The sequence below is a fragment of the Trachemys scripta genome, chromosome 1 (assembly GCF_013100865.1).
Source record: "Trachemys scripta elegans isolate TJP31775 chromosome 1, CAS_Tse_1.0, whole genome shotgun sequence".
Classification (NCBI taxonomy): Eukaryota; Metazoa; Chordata; order Testudines; family Emydidae; genus Trachemys; species Trachemys scripta.
The window spans coordinates 10,519,253-10,539,785 of record NC_048298.1 but is presented as its reverse complement, the minus strand read 5'-3'; the positions used below and the strand labels follow the sequence as shown (position 1 = coordinate 10,539,785).

At 43.7% G+C, this 20,533-nt stretch overlaps 1 protein-coding gene across 2 annotated transcripts in view; it reads left to right on the top strand.

The window, feature by feature from the left end:
• Positions 1-19,776, top strand: part of SFMBT2 (Scm like with four mbt domains 2) — a 202,041-nt gene extending 182,265 nt beyond the window's left edge. For both annotated transcript variants that reach the window (XM_034764474.1, XM_034764467.1), the window contains exons 17-21: positions 7,509-7,684; positions 10,120-10,292; positions 13,879-14,127; positions 14,296-14,424; positions 16,544-19,776. In XM_034764474.1, coding sequence (XP_034620365.1) covers positions 7,509-7,684; positions 10,120-10,292; positions 13,879-14,127; positions 14,296-14,424; positions 16,544-16,684 — 868 coding nt within the window. In that variant the 3' untranslated portion in view covers positions 16,685-19,776. The remainder of the gene's footprint in view (positions 1-7,508; positions 7,685-10,119; positions 10,293-13,878; positions 14,128-14,295; positions 14,425-16,543) is intronic.
• The last annotated feature ends 757 nt before the right edge of the window (positions 19,777-20,533 follow it).

Genomic DNA, 20,533 nt, shown 5'->3' with positions numbered 1-20,533 from the left:
ATTTTTAGTGTCTAGCAAAATTATGAATTTAAGCTCCCAAGCTCGTCTTTTGAAAGTGTTGAGCAGGGTTCCTTTGAGGATGAGGACTGAGAGGTCAGATACAGAGTGATTTGTGGAAAATGTTCACTTACGGGCGATAGGATGTCGTTGTCTTTTACCATTTTTCTGCGTGAATTCATTCAGGAGCATGACGATTGTCTCATTTCACCCACATAGTTACAGCTACTTTTGGTTAAAATGTCTCATGCTCATTCTTAGCCCAACGGTGAATATTTTTCAGGGAAGTTTTTGATAACATTTCATTTGGCCATTTTTAAAACGAACCAGGGTGTGTAAAGTGCATATTTGGAAACGGCTTAGGTTGTTAGATAACTTTCAAATTATTAAAGCCAGTTTCAAGCTACACCATCCACCTCTGTGATGTCCCATGTGCGGGTCAGAGTAGCATTGTTTGGTCATCTGAGGCTGCAGATCGATCAAATGGGACTGGCACAGAAGTGTAACCTCTCTCCATAACCATGATGAGGCCATGTCAGGGGTGCTCCCAGACTGAATCCCAAGGCCCAGACTGAATCCTGATTATGAGGAGTCTAAGATGTTGGTGGAAGATTAGATACCTCTAGAGTAAGGTCATGGCCACATTTTCATTGATTTTGCCTAGAAAGGGAGGCAGTAATTTGTGAGATCATTGGCATCCAGGATTATTTATTTTTGGAGAATTTGCTAGAAAAAAAACCCCACATGCTTCAAGGAGTCAGGATCTCGGAGAGAAACATTGAGGGTTTATATCAGTAGCAGTCCCAGTCTGCGTTGGATTTCACCAGCCATGAAGGGCGGGGTCCAGCTCGTATTTAGTGACTCAAGCTACGTCTACACTACCCTTCGGATCGGCGGATAGCGATCGATCTATTGGGGATCGATTTATCACGTGTAGTGTAGACGCGATAAATCGATTCCTGATCGCTCTCCCGTCGACTGCTGAACTCCAGCCCAGCGAGAGGTGGAAGCAAAATTGACGGGGGAGCCGCGGCATGCCGCGAGGACGTGAAGTAAGTGATTCTAAGTTGATCTAAGATACGTCGACTTCAGCTACTCTGTTCTCATAGCTGAAGTTGCGTATCTTAGATCGATCCCTCCCCCGCCCCCCAGTGTAGACCAGGCCTCAGATGTTCTTCAGAGCCTCTAGTACTGTATTTGTGAGAGCTGCGGTTTCTCTTAGGGATGGTGGGGGTTGGCCTGGGGTGTTTGTGGTGCATACTTTGTGTCTGCAAGACACTCCCTCATATACAATTGATTATTCTTTTCAGTGAGGTAAGCAGTGAGTTCCTTGCTGAGGAAAGGGGCAGAGTCCAAGAACTGTTGAAGGAAATTCAAGTTCGCTAGTCAGTTGACTATTCAAAATAGCCCCAATGACCAGTGGGACTATTGGCTGAATTCTGAAACGGTTAAGTGCTTTGAGGACTGTTGAGAGCTCCTGCTGTTTGAAATATCTATTTAGCACTAGGCTTTTCATGTCTTGGAGGATGCCTTAGCTTGTTTTTCCTAGTAAATTCTCCTATATGGGTCATTACTGTAGGGATCTTTGAAGATTCTTTTTCCTTTGGCTTTAGATGTAAAACATGTAATTAGAAAAGCAAGATTGTTCAACCGAGCTTTGTGCTACAGTTGATATTACTGAATTTTAAAGTCTTATCGTGCTCCCAGGTTATTAGTGCAGGATGCTTATTACTTAAAAGTAGCTGGCAAAATGAGATTCTTATCATGATGGAAAATATAATATCAATAACAGTAATATTTTAATGACACTAATGGAAAAATGGTTTTCTAATTGTAGCCAGCGTAGGTCTTTTCCTGAGGCTGTCAGAGAGTAGTTCAGATTACATTAATGACTTTAGTGTTAAAAGGTTTAAAGAGTGGTATGTATGGAAAATATTAGTAAATCTTGTTTTACAGCTTACAGAGATACTGCCAAGACCAGAATCATGTTTAAAATTATATTCCATACCTGTAGCCACTAATAACAACTTGAGTCACCGAGAGAGATTTAATTATAAAACTCACATTTGTGTTTCCCCATCCATGCTGGTTCTTCATTCTTTGTATCTCACCTGGACAATGAAATGACTGGTCTGCTTTTTTTCCCCTTCTTGTTAGTTCCACCTTTTGCTTTTGCAGGCCCTGTAGTACAATGCTATCCTCTTCGGGATCACAGCACCACAGGGCATAGTACACATTTAAGGTTGATTGGTTTCAGAGTAGCAGCCGTGTTAGTCTGTATCCGCAAAAAGAAGAACAGGAGTACTTGTGGCACCTTAGAGACTAACAAATTTATTAGAGCATAAGCTTTCGTGGACTACAGCCCACTTCTTCGGATGCATATAGAATGGAACATATATTGAGGAGATATATATACACACATACAGAGAGCATAAACAGGTGGGAGTTGTCTTACCAACTCTGAGAGGCCAATTAATTAAGAGAAAAAAAACTTTTGAAGTGATAATCAAGCTAGCCCAGTACAGACAGTTTGATAATAAGTGTGAGAATACTTACAAGGGGAGATAGAGTCAATGTTTGTAATGGCTCAGCCATTCCCAGTCCTTATTCAAACCGGAGTTGATTGTGTCTAGTTTGCATATCAATTCTAGCTCAGCAGTCTCTCGTTGGAGTCTGTTTTTGAAGTTTTTCTGTTGTAATATAGCCACCCGCAGGTCTGTCACTGAATGACCAGACAGGTTAAAGTGTTCTCCCACTGGTTTTTGAGTATTTTGATTCCTGATGTCAGATTTGTGTCCATTAATTCTTTTGCGTAGAGACTGTCCGGTTTGGCCAATGTACATGGCAGAGGGGCATTGCTGGCACATGATGGCATATATCACATTGGTAGATGTGCAGGTGAACGAGCCCCTGATGGTATGGCTGATGTGATTAGGTCCTATGATGATGTCACTTGAATAGATATGTGGACAGAGTTGGCATCGGGGTTTGTTACAAGGATAGGTTCCTGGGTTAGTGGTTTTGTTCAGTGATGTGTGGTTGCTGGTGAGTATTTGCTTTAGGTTGGGGGGTTGTCTGTAAGCGAGGACAGGTCTGTCTCCCAAGATCTGTGAGAGTAAAGGATCATCTTTCAGGATAGGTTGTAGATCTCTGATGATGCGCTGGAGAGGTTTTAGTTGGGGGCTGAAGGTGACAGCTAGTGGTGTTCTGTTATTTTCTTTGTTGGGCCTGTCTTGTAGGAGGTGACTTCTGGGTACTCGTCTGGCTCTGTCAATCTGTTTTTTCACTTCAGCAGGTGGGTATTGTAGTTTTAAGAATGCTTGATAGAGATCTTGTAGGTGCTTGTCTCTATCCGAGGGTTTGGAGCAAATGCGGTTATATCTTAGAGCTGGGCTGTAGACAATGGATCGTGATTCTGCCATTCTTACTCACGTTAAATGGTGCATGTAGGACTTTGAGCTCAAACTGTTTAGTTTGTGAAAAAGAAGATGTGGAGCAGTGGTGTAGCAATAGAAAAAGAAGTGGGTGAAGTAACCTAAACTCCCTATTCGCCCAGTGAGAAGTGGATTAACTCAGTTTATCTGATGTTTACCCTTGCCTATGCTACTGATCAAGAGGTAACTTCATTTGAGCAATAGAAGTACCTTCACAAGGAGAAAATACCAGATGCTAAAGGGCGATTTAACCCAGTGGGAAAAGGTACAACAAGAACCAATGGCTGGAAGTTAAATCCAGATATATTCCAATTAAAAATAAGGTACAACTTTTTAACAGGGTTATTAACCATTGGAACAAAGTGCCAAGGGAAGTGGTGGATTCTCCATCACTTGATGTCTTCAAATCACGCTTTTCCGGAAAAGATGCTTTAGCTAAGCACAAGTTATTGCAGCTCAGTGCAGATGTAACTGGATGAAATTCTCTGGCCCGAGTTACACAGAAGATCAGACTAGATGATCTGATTGTCCCTTCTGGCCTTAAAGTCTATGCATCTATGAATTAAAGGTGGAAGGATTTGTCCCCTAGACAGGACTGGTTTCTGTTGGTGTTATTTCCTATATAATCGTTTTGTAGAACCCATTTTAACTATGACTTTCTCTGCTCTCCCGGCAGTCATGCCATCTGTGCAGTGGGACAGTAATGTTTTCTTACCTCTTGGGAGGGGAAAGGGAGCGTTTTTTCCATTTTGTACAGCACGCCTACTGGAGTCTCTCTCGACTCATAAACAATCAGATCATTTAAAAACACATGGGAATACTCATGAGATAGGACCAGATTTTTAAAGGTATTTAGGCACTAACTCCCATTGAATTCAGAGGGAATTAGGTACCTAAAGTACAGTGACTGTAAAGCATTGTGTGATTGCTAATTATACCCTAGCACCGTTTGCAGTCAGCGTAGTAATGGGCAGTATCATTTGCACCTTGCTGACCCTTGATCACTTGTGGTTTTGTAAAAACAAAGTTCAGATCATATTTAGTTTTCCGCCTAAGTTGCCATTGAATAAAGGCCTCTGAGCATCACAGACACTGATAACTTGCAATGGTCCTGAGGCTCAGATAGGGATAGCTCTTCCTATTGGGGGGAGGGATAGCTCAGTGGTTTGAGCATTGGCCTGCTAAACCCAGGGTTGTGAGTTCAATCCTTGAAGGGGGCTACTTAGGGATCTGGGGCAAAATCAGTACTTGGTCCTGCTAGTGAAGGCAGGGGGCTGGACTCAATGACCTTTCAGCGTCCCTTCCAGTTCTAGGAGATAGGTATATATCTCCATACTCATTGTAAAGCACCTCCACATTTCCAGAACAGGATTGTGGTGGTTGGACTAAAGAAGGAAGTTAAGCTTTAACAGTTACCCTCTGAGTTATGGCATAACTTTCAGTCTTAGAGTGACAGGTCATTTAAGGATGCCTCTCCTCACATCTGTCTGGTCATCTCTCCTTTGTTCCACATCCCACTCTCCTTTCTTTGCCCTGGTCCAAGTCTGTCTGGTAGCATCTGCCTCCTGGCCTCAGTGCTGCTGTCACACATGCTGCCTGCGTCCCTTCTCCCATGCATCTTGGCTACAGTATCTTTGCTCTTCTTCAGTTCCAGTCCAGCGAGCTCTTTTTACTTTTCTCTCCTCTGCGCATATTTATAGTACCAAACCACTGCTCTACCATGCATTTGCTCAAGTGCAGGGGTCAGCAACCTTTCAGAAGTCTTCATTTATTTAAGGTTTCGCGTGCCAATAATACATTTTAACGTTTTTAGAAGGTCTTTTTCTATAAGTCTATAATATAGAACTAAACTATTGTTGTATGTGAAGTAAATACTGGTTTTAAAATGTTTAAGAAGCTTCATTTAAAATTAAAGTTAATGCAGAGCCCCCCCGGACTGGTGGCTAGGACCCAGGCAGTGTGAGTGCCACTGAAAATCAGCTCGTGTGCCGCCTTGGGCATGCGTGCCATAGGTTGCCTATCCCTGCTCAGGTGTCTCTCCTGCTGGCATTATGCACAATGTGTAAGATGTGCTTTAAAAACCGGTATCTCGCTGTTTACACTAGCTTTTATGCTGCCATTTAATAAATTATGTGGATACGTGGTTTTTCAAAGTTCACCGCTCCGGTATATCACACAAGGTATGAAACTCTACCTTCCTTCAGCCATTTTTCTCTCAAAAATGCTCTGTACAAAACACCATAACAAAAGATTTAATAGCACATGATTTTGGGCTAACCACTGCCTTATAAATCTGAGCTCCGAATATTCCCCTAGGAATTCCAGGCACTTAGGCCTCAACCAGAGCCCAACAAAATGAATGGAAAGGCTCCCGTGGTCTTCAATGGGCTTTGGGTCAGATCCTAGAGAAGAAGAGCAGAATACTGGAGTCAAAGTCCACTGCACAGATCTGAGAGCTGAATTTTTCTTCTAACATTTACTTTTCTCTGCTCACAGCAAAGTGCCTAGGCCCAGATTCTCAAAGGGATTTAGGTGCCCAACTCCAGTGGTTCCAATGGGAGTTAGGTGCCTAAATATCGTCAAGGATCTAGATCTTTGGGGGCCTGACCCTAAGGCTCGTGAAGTCATTGGAAAGATTCCCATTGACTTTAGTGGGTTTTGGGACAGGCCCCTCAGGTGCTGAACCAGCCGTTTAAAGTACGGCACAATGAAGATCACCAGAAAATAAACAAAGTCAAACTCATCATAGTAAAAAGAGAAATGATGTGGTGTCACTAAACAGGGGACCTACCACCCAGGCAAACGGTGACTCAGAGGGAAAACCCCTTGGAAGATAGAGCTTCCAGGTTAAAGCAGAAATGGATGGTCTCAGACAGAGGTCCAGCAGGAGCAATCTCTGCACGCTGTGGCTACTACTCTAGAATCTTGTTCAGTGCTGGCCCCCCTAAAAGACAGGTGACCCCAGAGAGCACCTACCCACTTGGAGGAGGCTTGTGAAGCAGGTCTCAGCTAGGCCCATGAATTGACATTTCTTCAGCAAGCCACCCCGTGCTTGCAACTGTACCACCATAAGTCCGTAGTGCTCACGGCTTTTTACGGCCAGTCAGCATGCCAGGCAGAGATCGTAATCCTGGGCCCAAGGGTCTGCAGACTGGGCAGGTGCAGAACCATAGAATAAAATGCAATGCAATACAGCATCCCATTGACAGCTCCCGCAGTTGTGACCTTGCTGTCATCTTGGACTCTCTTCTCTCTTGCCTTCTCCCCAACTAGCCAGTCTTCCAATGCCCTTTCCTCCCTAAACCCACAGCTCAAAACCTTTTCCACCCTGTGGTCTCTCTGACCTTGAGTACTGAAACCTCCTCCGCCAGCTTTACTGCATACTGCCTATTCTCATTTTAGTGTATCTGAAATACAGTTGTTACAACCGGTGTGTCTTAATTCTGCCCTTCAATACATTCATAGAATATCAGGGTTGGAAGGAACCTCAGGAGGTCATCTAGTCCAACCCCGTGCTCAAAGTAGGACCAACTAAATCCCCAAATCCTCAAGGATTGAACTCACAACCCTGGGTTTAGTAGGCCAATGTGCAAACTGTTGAGCTATCCCTCCCAAAAATTAATGGAGACATCCTATCTTGTAGAACTGGAAGGGACCTTGAAAGGTCATCGAATCCAGCCCCCTGCCTTCACTAGCAGGACCAAGTACTGATTTTGCCCCAGATCCCTAAGTGGCCCCCTCAAGGATTGAACTCACAACCCTGGGTTTAGGAGGCCAATGCTCAAACCACTGAGCTATTCCTCCCTCCCTCCCTTTTTAAAAAAAACACAAAAAACACCCTGCTCAAAGCAGGACCAATCCCCAGACAGATTTTTGCCCCAGATCCCTAAATGGCCCCCTCAAGGATTGACCTCACAATCTTGGGTTTAGCAGGCCAATGCTCAAACCACTGACCTATCCCTTCCCCCTTGAAGTTGGTGAGAGGAGCATCTAGGTATTAGAGGGCAGGACTGGGTTTATAGCATCCCCTGTTCTCACTTCATTAGTTATGTGTGATCTTGCAATATTCTTTCCTAGATACAGAGGGAAAACGTACAGGGCAACAGTCAAGATTGTGCGAACGTCTGATCAAGTGGCAGATTTCTGCAGAAGAGTCTGTGCAAAACTGGAGTGCTGTCCAAATTTGTTTAGCCCTGTGCTGGTCACCGAAGTCTGCCCTGAGAACTGCTCCGTTCATACCAAAACGAAATACAGTGAGTATCAGCTAAAGGATTGCTCTGTCGCTAGAGAGGAATCAGAGCGGCGGGAGGATGTTCATGATATAGTTATAAAAATAAACTTAATTTGATACCTTTCTTTCTGACCTGTAGCATAAGATATTGCAGATAGTAACACTAATGCAGCAAAATGCAGCATGTCCTTTGGGCTGAGCTCTTTGATTGGTGCTCAGCACCTTAGGCCTCCTCTCTCTAGCACAGGGAACTGAGCACTCACCAGGTCACTCTGCACCAAGCCAGACAGACCCACAGTGGAATATGTGCAGGGGAGGTCACATACCCAGTCTTCCATGGTCTCCATTTTAGAGCCTCCCTCCAACTTCATGCCCCAAGGATCTTTGCTTGGCCTGCCACTGGGTTCGCTTTTTTCCCATGGACTCTTTACGTTTTCTCTGTCTATAAAAGGATGCCAGTTGGAGTATCCAATACAGGGATTGGCAACCTTTGGCCTGCAGCCCTCCAGGGTAAGCCCCATGGCGGGCCGGGCCTGTTTGTTTACCTGCTGCGTCCACAGGTTCGTCTGATTGCAGCTCTCACTGGCCACGGTCCGAGGGATGTGCTAGCCACCGCTTCCCACAGCCCCCATTGGCCAGTGGGAGCCACAACCGGCCGAACCTGCAGACGCAGCAGGTAAACGAACCGGCCTGGCCCGGGGGCTTACCCTGGCGGGCCGTGTGCCAAAAGTTGCCGATCCCTGATCTAATATTTTCCAACTCAGGCCACCTGTTACGTTAAGGCTATGTGTAAACAACACACCACTTTCGGCAGAGTGGAGTATATGTACAGCTACAGGCTGCAGTGGAAAGCCGTGGGCCTTCCCCCGCCTGCATGACCCTGTCCCCACCAGCATGACCTCACGTGAGGTCACACCACCCCGGGGGGGGGAGGCATTTTGAAGAGCATGCCATCCCACCCCTGCTGGCGTGATCTCGCACACATGGTGCAGGTCCAGGTACATACTCACACCCCTCAGGTGTGTCTTTACAGCCTCATCATCTGCACTGCTATTTATACGTGTGCTGTGTGTGCATGTACACGCCACACTGTCAGAAAAATCCTGTGGTACGCATCCTTAGAAGATGATTTGAGTTGGTTACTGCACTATTTGCCATTCTTTGTTCTTTTAACCTCTGCAGTATCAGGTGTTTACTTTCACTAATATGCACCAACATCTAGTTGGTGGTGATCTTGCATAGGCTGTATTTTGCTTAACTTTTAAAGGAGTAACTTCTTTGGACCACATTATTCATTGCTAATAAGTCAAATTCTGATCTGTTGCACCACTATAAATCTGGAGTGTGTCTGCCAAAATCTATGGCACTGCCCTGGATTTACGTCTGGGTAGCTGACGCTCCAACTGAGCACTCAAGTGCATCCTTATTCAGGAAGGTTCTCGCTTAAAGCTAAGCACATGCTTACGCCTCCCTGAAGTCAACTTTGCTGAACAGCAATTGACTGCTGAATCAGGTCCTGAAGGTAGAATTGGGTTACATCCTCCTCTCACACGAATTTTACACTAGTATAATGTTATTGATTTCAAATGAGTCACTCCTGACTGACAGCACAGTGAGGGGAGAATCAGGCCCTGTGTCTCTATATACAGCTAATATGCAGTTTGGGACTAGTCGTTATATAGAGAAATATTTATTCTTTTAGGACCCGAGCCAAAGCCCACTGAAGTCAACAGAAGTCAGATCTTTGCTGCATTGACTCAACGAAAACTTTGGCCATGATATTCAGAAGAGCTGAATGTAGGGTGACCAGATGTCCCAATTTTAAAGAGACAGTCTCGATTTTGGGGTCTTTTTCTTATATAGGCTCCTATTACCCCCCACCCCTGTCCTGATTTTTCACACTTGCTGTCTGGTCACCCTAGCTGCATGCCGGAAGCTCCCATTGAAGCAGATGGCAGCTGCAGACTCTCCGCACTTCTGAAAGTTGGGCCTGTAATTTTCATGCTATGAACTTCAGATCTGACCCAACTGGAGCCTCCGCTACCCAGATATAAATCCAGGGCAACGCCATAGATTTTAGCAGATACTCTCCGGATTTATTGTGGTGCAACAGATCAGAATTCTTACTCAGTTCTTACTCAGGCAAAATTCTCAGCCTGTACAGCAAAAGTTTTGCCTAAGTATTAAGTAAGGACTTCAGGATTTAAGCTATAGTGAATAAATATGTATGAATAGATATCTAAATTATAATAGTTTTGCCCATTTTGTGACAATAGGCCAAGATAGCATCAGGTATTTCATTCTTCCTTGGGATATTATCTGACAATCAAGATTTCTTTATAGTTCCCTATGAAAGCTGCTGTGAAGTAGTGGTGTTTTACATTGGATCGATAGCATAAAACAAGCAAAAGCTTAATTTTCTTTGTGGTTATGTTTTTACTGTATGTTTTGCTCCAGCCTATTATTATGGGAAGAGGAAAAAAATCATTAAGCCTCCAATTGGGGAAAATAACAACATGAAGAGTGGACACATCAAACCAGCAAGACGCAGAAAGAGGCGGAAATCCATTTTTGTGCAGAAGAAAAGGAGGTCGTCAGCTGTCGATTTTAACGCTGTGGGATCTGCAGAGGTACACATTGGACTGTGCTCATTCGCCATGCTATAGAACGGTGCTCAGCACATGACATCGCTTTTTGGAAATATACATTTTCAACAAGCACCCTAGGGCTGCCCTTCACCTTTGGGAGGCGCTCCCCATAAATATCCTGAAAGCCATTGTCCTCCTTCACATCTCTCCTTGAAGCTCTGCTTTGCTGTGATGCCTACAAAAGTTTGACACTAGTTAAGCAGCTGGCATGCTCATTGTTTCCTTGTGCTCCATGATCTGTCTGTCCGTATCCATGCGTTGTCTCTTGTCTTCTACTTAGATTGTAAGCTTTTTGGAGCAAGGGCTGTCTTTTTGTTTGTGTTTGTACAGCTCCTAGCACAGTGGGGTCCTGGGCCATGACTAGCGCTCCGAGACAGTACTGCAATACAAGTGCTAGATGCGGAAAGGACATTTATAAGTCACACTTGAGTCAGCACGGGTTCCAGTACTCTATTCATTGCTTATTGCTTAATATGTTAAGTTCACAGCACTTAAAATTGTTCTAGGTGCTTTACAGAACAAGTGAAAGACGAGACTGTCCCAACGACTCTACATTCTGTGGCCTCAATCCTACAGAGATGTAGGCCTTGTCTACACACCTGCGTGAACTGGTGCTGTTAAACTGGTTCCATGTGGATACTCTTATTTCTGTTTAAAAGTGACTTATTTTGGTTTAGCTTAAACGTGTGTAGTCAACTTAACCTAAACCCAGATAAAGTACTCTTGAACAGAAATAAGTGTCCACCCAACCTTTGCAACCAGTTTAACTAAGTTTGTTTGAAATAACACCTGAAGTTAAACCAATGCAACAACACGTGTGGACAAGCCCTTATCCACATCCTTAACTTTTCACACATGAGTAGACCATGTGAATCCAATGGCATTATTCATGGGTAAAGTTAAGCATCTATTAAGGCCTGGTCTAAACTTAAAAGCTTTCCTGACATAGCTATGGCGGTTAGGAGTGTGAAAAAAAATCCTGCTTCTAACCGGCAGAGCTTTGCTGGCAAAACCCCTAGTGTAGACATAGTTATACTGGCAAAAAAGGCCTTTTGCTCATTCCATTCAGGTAACTGTTATAGGCTATAGTAGAACCTGTGAGTTCCGAACACCTCAGGAAGGGAGGTTTTTCGTAGCTCTGAAATGTTCGTAACTCTGAACAAATCGTTCTGGTTGTTCTTTCAAAAGTTTACAACTAAACATTGACTTCAAACCGCTTTGAGACTTTACTATGCAGAAGAAAAATGCTGCTTTTAACCATCGTAATTTAAACGAAATAAGCACAGAAACAGTTTCCTTACCTTGTCAAATCTTTGTTTCTACTTTCCCTTTATTATTTTTAGTAGTACTGTACTGTATTTGCCTTTTATTTTTTTCTCTCTGCTGCCTGATTGCCCACTTCCAGTTCCAAATGAGGTGTGAGGTTGACCGGTCAGTTTGTAACTCTGGGGTTCGTAACTCTGAGGTTCTACTGGATATCTACAAAAGCATTCTTTTGCCGTCTAAGCTGTTTCTCCACTAGGAGGGTTTGCCAGCATAGCTATACCAGCATAGTTATAGCTGAAAACCCTTTGAGTGTAGACAAGGAGCAAGTGTTTGTGGGACTTGGGCCCAAATCATACACGCATCAAAATCAGGTGTGGATCCAAGACACACTGAAGTCAATGGGAGCCTTTACACTATCTCCAATGACCTTTGGATCATACCCTAAGCAAGTGAGATAAATGGAAGATTCTCTGCACCTTGAAGTCTTTAAACCATGATTTGAGGACTTCAATGGCTCAGACATTGGTTTGATACAGGAGTGGGTGGGTGAGATTCTGTGGCCTGCGTTGTGCAGGAGGTTGGACTAGATGATCATAATGGTCCCTTCTGACTTTAAAGTCTATGATTCTATGAAGTGGAAGAAAGTGGCGAGGCTGGGTGATGTTTAGGGTTTGTCTACACAGCAAAAGCTGCACACAGGCTAACCTGTCCGAGCTAGCTTAACTCCAGCTAGCGTGGGTAACCATAGACCAATGAAGAGAGCAAAGCGTGGGCTTCAGTGTGCGCTAGTGAGCCAAGTATGTACTCAGGGTCCATGCCAGGGTTTTACAACGTGCCCTGAGACCCATGTGGCTCCCTCTTCACCGCTATTGTTCCCACGATGGCTGGATTCAATCCCGCTCAGGTAGGCTAGCCCATGCACAGTTTTTGCTGTGTACATTTACCCTTGGAGGGGTAAGATTTGTGTGCCCCTGAACGGTGCAGTTAATAGTCATTATTAACTCAGTTCACGTGTGCAATATGATTTCTGGTAACAGACAAAACCATAAAATGTAAGACAAGACAAACTGGGCAGCCTTAATACCCACTCAGGCCCTTCCAAGTTAATGGGCTTGAATGTTTGCAAATGATGGCAGGATTAAAGTATAATCATCCTTGGTCAAATTCTGATTTCTCGTTAAGAAAACCCAAATGTGGGCAAAACGATGCACTGACACTTACTGAAGCTCAAATTCTGAGCAGCATTTCATCTGTTGTGTGCATTTACATATATGTGTTCAGTGTCCAGCATTTTTTGTTTATGAGGGACATTGTAGAGTTACCAATTTGGAAATACTGTGCTTATCAGAGCTGGATTTTCTGTTTTGCAGGAAATTCTCCACATTTAAATTTTTTTCCATTCCAAAATGGAATGATAATCGGAACATGTCAATTTCCCACTAAATGACATTCTGAAAAAACTCTGTGTCGGATCGATCAAAATGTTTCCTTTGGATAAAATAAAAACATTTCCAATTTTTCACTTTTAAAAAAACTTTTTAACCTTTTTTTTTCTTTACATCAAAACAATGAATATCATTTGGAAACGCCATTTTGAAATGAAAAATCTAAATATTCCATTCTGAAAATATGAAAGTGGGACATTTCAACATCATCAAAATGCTTTGTTTCAGTTTTTATTGCCTAAACAAAATGTCATCAAAATTGACACATTTTTCTAAATGTTTCCGTTTCAGTGAGAATGGTATTTTCCAGTAAAAAACTTGAAACAAAACATTTTTTGACCAGCTTTAGTGCTTCTTTTTTTAACAGTCAGGGTAATTAATCATTGGAGAAGATTATCAAAGGATGTGGTACATTTTTCCATCACTTTGAGGACTTCAAAAGAAGAATGCTTTAACATCTAATTTGCTTTTTACCGTCTCTCAGCTTGGACAATGAAAACAAAACTAGTCAGTTTCATTTTTTTTTCTGGTCAGTTTCACTTCCCAGTTCTCATGCCTTAGCACAAGATTGTAATGTTAGAGTTGCAAGCACAGCAGAGGAACATTCACACTGAAACGAAAACCTGTTTTCATTGACATTTAAAAAAAAATAGGACTACAAAATCATTTTAATACTAGGTTTTGTAACCGAACCTAAACTTGGGGGCCTAAATGGTATGACACTGTGGCATATATAGGGGTGTAATTCAGCTGAAGTCAGTGGTGTGACTCTGGTTTGACACTAGTGTAAATGAGAGTAGGATGTGACCTCATGTTAATCCCTATGTCATAATGTTTCCATGACGATCTCGCTCTAGGAAAGCGAAGAGGAGGAGCCAGATGCTATGGAAGATGAGACAGGGAGCGAAGAAACAAGCTCAGAGCTACGTGATGACCAGACTGACACCTCCTCTGCTGAGGTACCTTCAGCCCGACCAAGAAGATCAGTGACATTACGGAGCAGCACGGAGTCAGACAGACCCGCTCCCATCGAGAGAGCTAGAAGGGGACGCAAAACACAGTCTCTCTCGTACCCTGAAGGAGAGAAGTGCACTCAAGTCAAGGAAGTCAGTATATTGGTGGACTACTTAGCTCCCAATTAATGGCAATATTTTTTCCATTGATGTAACCTTCTGTATCAAGTGTTAATCATCTGCAGAGAGTGCCACATGATCTACAGATGAGTCATTCTGGGCACTGTAACCTTTTCTTTACAAGTGTTTTGGCTCTTGCAGGAAATAAAGCAAGAAGAGGAAGAGAAACTCATCCTCGACAGCAATCCATTGGAGTGGACAGTGACTGACGTTGTGAGGTTTATTAAATTGACAGACTGCGCTCCCCTAGCCAAAATATTTCAGGAACAGGTATGCTGCCGCATCTTACCTCTCTCTGGGTGCAGACACTGTATTAATGGTGTTTATTCACAGCACAGGAAAGTGCAACTGAGCCTTTATGAAAAGGGTGAAGAACAGATCTTCCTTGTTCATTAAGGGTGAAATTCACCCTTGTCAGAGTCAGTACGAGGCCCATGCATCACTTGCACCCCTAAAAATCGGGCTTAGGTGGCACTTAAATGGTATGTAGGATGTCTGATGACACAAGTGTGAATGTCACCCTAGCTACCATAATTAGATTAAGCACTGGACCAGGACGCAGAAGACCCAGATTCTGAATCAGTGGATGGCTTCGGGCTAGGTCGAAATTGTCTGACTGAAATTAGGCACCAAAATCCATAGGCAGGCTCCTAAAATCGTGTCCTGATTTTAAGGTGTTCTTAACGCTTCCAATTAAAGGCACTTGAATCTGCAGGAGCGGAGCACTGCTGTCATCAAGCTAATAGTGCCTTTCAATGGGCCCTAGATAGATAGAAATAGTCCCTCCTCCACTAATGAATAACATCCACCGCTATCGAATTCATGCTCAAGGGGGGAATCTCTAGTCAATGATATCTCAAGATATGCTCTAGGAATTATTTTGGGGAGGTTCTCTGCAGGTCAGATTAGATGATCACAATGGTCCCTTCTGCCCTACGAGTCTATGAAATCAGATATTAACCAGACTGGAATGTTGTCAAGACACCAAAGCTAACCCCTTTCCTCTTGCCTAAAGTGCTATGGGATCGATCTTCAACTAACTGCACGTGAGCAAGGCTTTGGCTCTACTTATCTGCAAGACAGCACCTGGGGGCCCCTAGTAATGTGCCTGTTCATTGAGTTGAAATATAAAAAAAACATGAGTAGGTGTTTGTGATCAGAAGAGTGCTTACCATGTACATGTATCATCTGTGTTTAGGAGTCCAGAGGATGGTAAATAATCTAGTTGTGGACACAATTAGTTTGTGCTGTTTCTGACCTTTACTGTGTTGTCTACATTGTGAATTTCTTTGACTGCAGTTTGACTCCTTTATTTTTCCCCTGTGATCATATGTTCAGATTCTGCTTGTTGGCTTTTAAATCTGGTCGGTTTTTGTTTTTCTTAAAGACTTCAACTCTTAATTAACCAGCGGAACCAAGGAGGAAACCAGGAGATAATGGTTATAAAATCTATTTCATCTGGGGCACTGAGCAGCTAAGGGAACGAGTGAAGAACTATAGGAATCTTTCACTTGCCGTTCAAAGCCAAACCCCATTGGTTGTGTCTGAAAATGATTGCCATCTGATGGCTGTTCAGTGGCCTGTGTGAAATGAGTTATTTTATTATTAGTTATTATATATATCAGAGAGCCTAGGAGCCCTACTCATGAACCAGAAGTGGATATGCTAAGAGCTGTACAAACACAGAGCAAAAATACAGTCCCTGCCCCAAAGAGTTTACAATCTAAGTATAAGACTAAAGACAACAGGTGGATAAGACAGACCGATGAGGGAATGAGAACGTAGTGATCACCAATCATAAACAGTGGTATCAGTGCACCAGTGGCCTAAATTGGTTTCCAGTGGCCAGATCAGAATTAGCACTTTTGTTAGTAGCAGGGGAAGCCAAAGACTGAACGGGGCATGCTTTGAACTGCCCTCTACTCCTTAGAGATTTTCCTTCCAGGTCAGGGGCCAACGCAGCATAGAGAGGAAGTATGGCGTTGTGGTTAAGGAATAGGACTCTGAAATTCTGCAGTCAGTTCCCTGCTCTGCCTCACATGTCCTGTCTGACCTAAGGCCTCTCTCTGGGGCCTGCTTCCCCATCTGTACAATGGGGATAGTATTTCCTCTTTCTCATCCACGTCGATTTAGAGTGTAAGCTGTATGGGGCAGGAACTGTCTCTACAGCACTGAGCTCTGTGGGGCTCTGATCTCAGTTGGAACCTCTAGATGTAAGATAAATCATACATACTAATATGCTGCTGCTGCCGTGTAGCTAGATGCCTTCCTCTCCCAGAACGTCAATCCTGCTTTGACCAGCCCTAAAGCAAAACCGACTGTTCCACGTTTTCAAGTTCTGCGTAGTGGTCTGAACACAGCAACTTCTCGTTCTCTCTTCTTTCCCTAGGACATTGACGGCCAAGCACTCCTGCTACTGACGCTCCCAACAGTGCAAGAATGCATGGAGCTGAAACTTGGCCCAGCCATCAAGTTGTGTCACCAGATCGAGCGAGTAAAAGTTGCTTTCTATGCACAATACGCCAACTGACTCTACTGCTCCTTGCATTTCCTTCTCCTCTCTCTCTTTTTTTTATTTTTAACGTTACAATTCACTTGGGTTTTTCCTCAAAACACGTGGAATTGGAAGCTCGGAGACACCTCCTGTTAAAAAAACAAACAAAAATCCAAGTGGAATGAATATTTCCGTATTTGTAAAGCACATTGAAGTATTGCTGCCGTCTCTTCTTGTGAAACTCTCCAAGAGTGTTATATTGTGGGAGCAAGGCCATAATATAGCAGAAGGTTTTATCTTTTTTTTAAAAAAAGAACAAGCTTTCCTACAAACGGCAAACACATTCCATAGGGAAAATGTTCAAGCATTTATCGCTGATTGTGGTGTCTTGAGGTCAATTGCTGGACATAAACGATCCCTTCGGTGATTCCAAAACACTTCTTTCATATTGAAATGTGAGTGATCGTTGTTCAAGTGACCCATGGCTTCCTGCAACTTTGATCTTAATGATTGATGTGTTTTTTTTTCTTTTCAGTCTTACAAAGAAAGAGATATAACAGTGATGCAATAAGGAACATATTATCAAATGATTTTTAAACGGGAAATCCAAACCATGCTCTCTGTTGTATTAGTCACAAATACAATGATCTAAAAGGCGTGCATAGTACCCAGGAACTCTTCCCAAGCCCAATATAGCTATGTACAGTAAACTGATTGTCTCTGTGGTTGGATCTGTACAGTACTTCCTTCATTCTTGCCATGGAGCATGCATGAAGTATTTTATACTAAAGCCCATTAAGTTATAGTCACTTAATATTCAAGGTCTGACTTTGAACCCCCAAAAAACGAGGACATTCAGATTTAAGGATGAGGTTTTGGAGCAAATTCTGATTTCATCTTCACCTGCGTAAATCTATTGAAGTCAGCTGTGTCACCTGGATTTATGCTGGGATAAGTGAGATCAGAATTTTGGCCCAAAACCTCAGCGAGGAGGGATGTTGATTTACACCAGTTGAGGATCTGGCCCAACCCATCCTTTTGTGCCTATGTGTATCAAGGTCCAGGTTCACCAGTGTACACCAGCTGTTCTGTGCCAATCTGGCCAGTTCAACTGGATGTGGGACTCCTTTGTGTCACTGGAGTGGTGCAAAATAGCTGGAATCTACCAGAGAACCTGGCCCAGCGTGTCCTTGTGACGAGGATAAAGAGTTGTGTGAAACACCTAGGGTTTGGGTCATCGGGGTTCGTGTGACCTTTTTTCCATTTCTCCTGTGCTCCTGCCCCCCCGTTGGGCCTGTTGTGAATCAGGATTCACTCCATTTGTAAAACTGCCGAAAGCAGGATCAGAATCAGGACCAAGATTGAGGGTTTTTTCCTTTGAGTTTAAGGTTCGAATGAATCTCCCCAAAAAGGCAAAACTCAGCCCAAACCATCACATTTATCCTGGGTTCCGGGGAAGCCACAGACTTTTACATCGTTTCCTCTGAAGCCACAAACAAGCCATTGTCCTCAAGGCTCAGGGAACTCTGCCCGAATCTTGGGTTTGTTATGAAAATTTTGCACAGCGCTGTTAGGATATTGTGATGTCAAATCACACTATGGTGGAGACAGAAATGTCATCTTTGTCTTCATTCTGAATGCCAGAGCTTTTGCCCTCTTGACCCAGATTTCAAACGTTATCACGTCAACATCGACTTTTGGTTTCAATTCTTTTTGGAGTTTACTTTAAAGCTCTGGTTTACACTGTCTCACTGCAGCTGACTTGGATCTGATTATCCTGAAGATTAGGTATGCTCAGAGAAGCCCACTGACCATTAACTGCCATTGGGTTCAATCAGACAAATTCCTTCTTGAGGACTCCTTAAATTCTATGGACTTTTGGTGCAATGTAATGACTCGGAAACATCCATTACGTACTGTATCAAAATCTGCTTAGGAGAATGTTTTATCCAAGAACTATTGACTCAGTATAGATTCTATATAGATGGCCCTATAGATTCTCAAGGAGTCTTTCTAGTTTGCCTTTTGGTGCCATTATTTCTGCTCTTGATTAATTTCATTCTTCTGGAATTTGGATACAAAGAAATTGTTGCAAATGGGGCTGGATCCTGTCAGACACCTATTGATTTTGATAGACGTTTCATACATGGGGGACTGGCAGAATCCGCCTCAGCTGCTTTGTCCTGCAGATCCTCGTATTAAAGTTCAAATGATCTTTCGTTAGAGGACGAGGAGAAAGTGGCTGCTCCTGTGCTGAGGTTTTTGTTTGATCACTAAATGAATTAACCCTTAATTTGTCCTACAAGTCAGCAGAGATGTGGAAATTCTACTGGACATAGAGCAGCGGCCCATGTCACTCTAATCATTTTGATAATTGCTTTTGATCCCTTTATAACGTCCTCATTTTTTTTAAATATCCGCCCTCTCTTTTAAAATTTCCTATGATTAAACTCAGATAAAGAAAGGACCCAGGTTATAGTCTGTGCCTAGTTTGCATAGGGGACAACCAAAAGGGGCAGCAGGGAGCCTATTCCCACTTCCTGTCTAGCTGAGACTATTCCCCACCCTGGCATAGGTTAGAGCAACCTCAGGGCTGCTCTAACCTGTCAGCCAGCAGTCGTCCCAAGAGACTGTATCTTATCAAAGGAAGGCCAGAGTGCGCACACACACACTTGGGCCAGGCAGGGGGGTATGTGGCACAGGAGCTGAGCAAACCTGAGCTGCCCTAGCTAAGGGCTGCCTGATACTAGTGAATTTTCAGCCCCTCATTTGGAAGCTCACCAGAGAACCTGGCCCAGAGAGTTTAATGCATCCCAGCTCCTTGTTACCTACTGCAAGAACTTAGGATCGTTCACAGTGCTGATAGAGTGAAAGTCCTCTAACTGTAGCTATTTCTGGGGCAGTGAAATACTCCTGTAAGAATGAATCGGGAGGGGTGGACGGCTGCATACTTTGCACACAGGATAACGTCCAGTCTTGAAATCCTTAGCTATGTCCAGATGTTGGGTGGCAGCATAGGCACCGACTCCATGGGTGCTCCAGGGCTCAAGCACCCATCGAAAAAAAATAAGGGGTGCTCAGCACCCATAGGACTGGATTAATCTTTTGTGGGCCCCAGCACCTGGACCATGGCCCCGCCCCCTGCTCCATCCATGCTCTGCCCCGAGGCCCCACCCCACTCAGCATCTTCCCCCCAAGGCCCTGCCCACTGCTCCGCCCCAAAGCCCCGCCCCTTCTCAGCCTTTTCCCCCTCAAGGCCCCACCCCTGCTTGGCCTCTTCCCACCCGAGGCTCGCATGAGGGGGAGTTGGCAGAGAGGAGCACCCACCGGCAAAAACAAAAGTCAGCACGTGTGGGAGGCGGTACTTTGGCTACTGAAGTAGTCTCATGAAAGTTACAAGGGGAGCTTTTACTGTTGGTTGTTTCTTTATGGTAATAATCAGTGAGATTTAAATCACATCTATGAAAAAAGCAGAATTTAATTTTAGCCCATATACTCTGTATATTTCTACTCTCCACCTTCAGCTTGTTTTTCTTAACCGTCTTCATTTATTTTCTCGCTTCCTTTTGGAGACAGCTGATAGCTGTGACCTCCAGTCCTTAGTTATTCTGAAATTACCTTGAATTGGCCTGTGTGGCAGGTGTGTTGTTATACTGACACCTAGAATAGTGAGTGGGAAGGTGTCAAACAGATGTATGTAGTCTGTTGTTCCAATTGCCTTTGCAGAGAAGTGGAGCTGAATTTCCTAACCAATTTTTTGTATGTAAAAGAAAACCCATTCTGAACACAGTTTAATTGTACAAGGTGCTCGGATTGTCACGTAAAGATTTGAGCAGACATCAGAATTGACGGATGACTCTTTCCGGCATGTAATTCAAGTTCCAG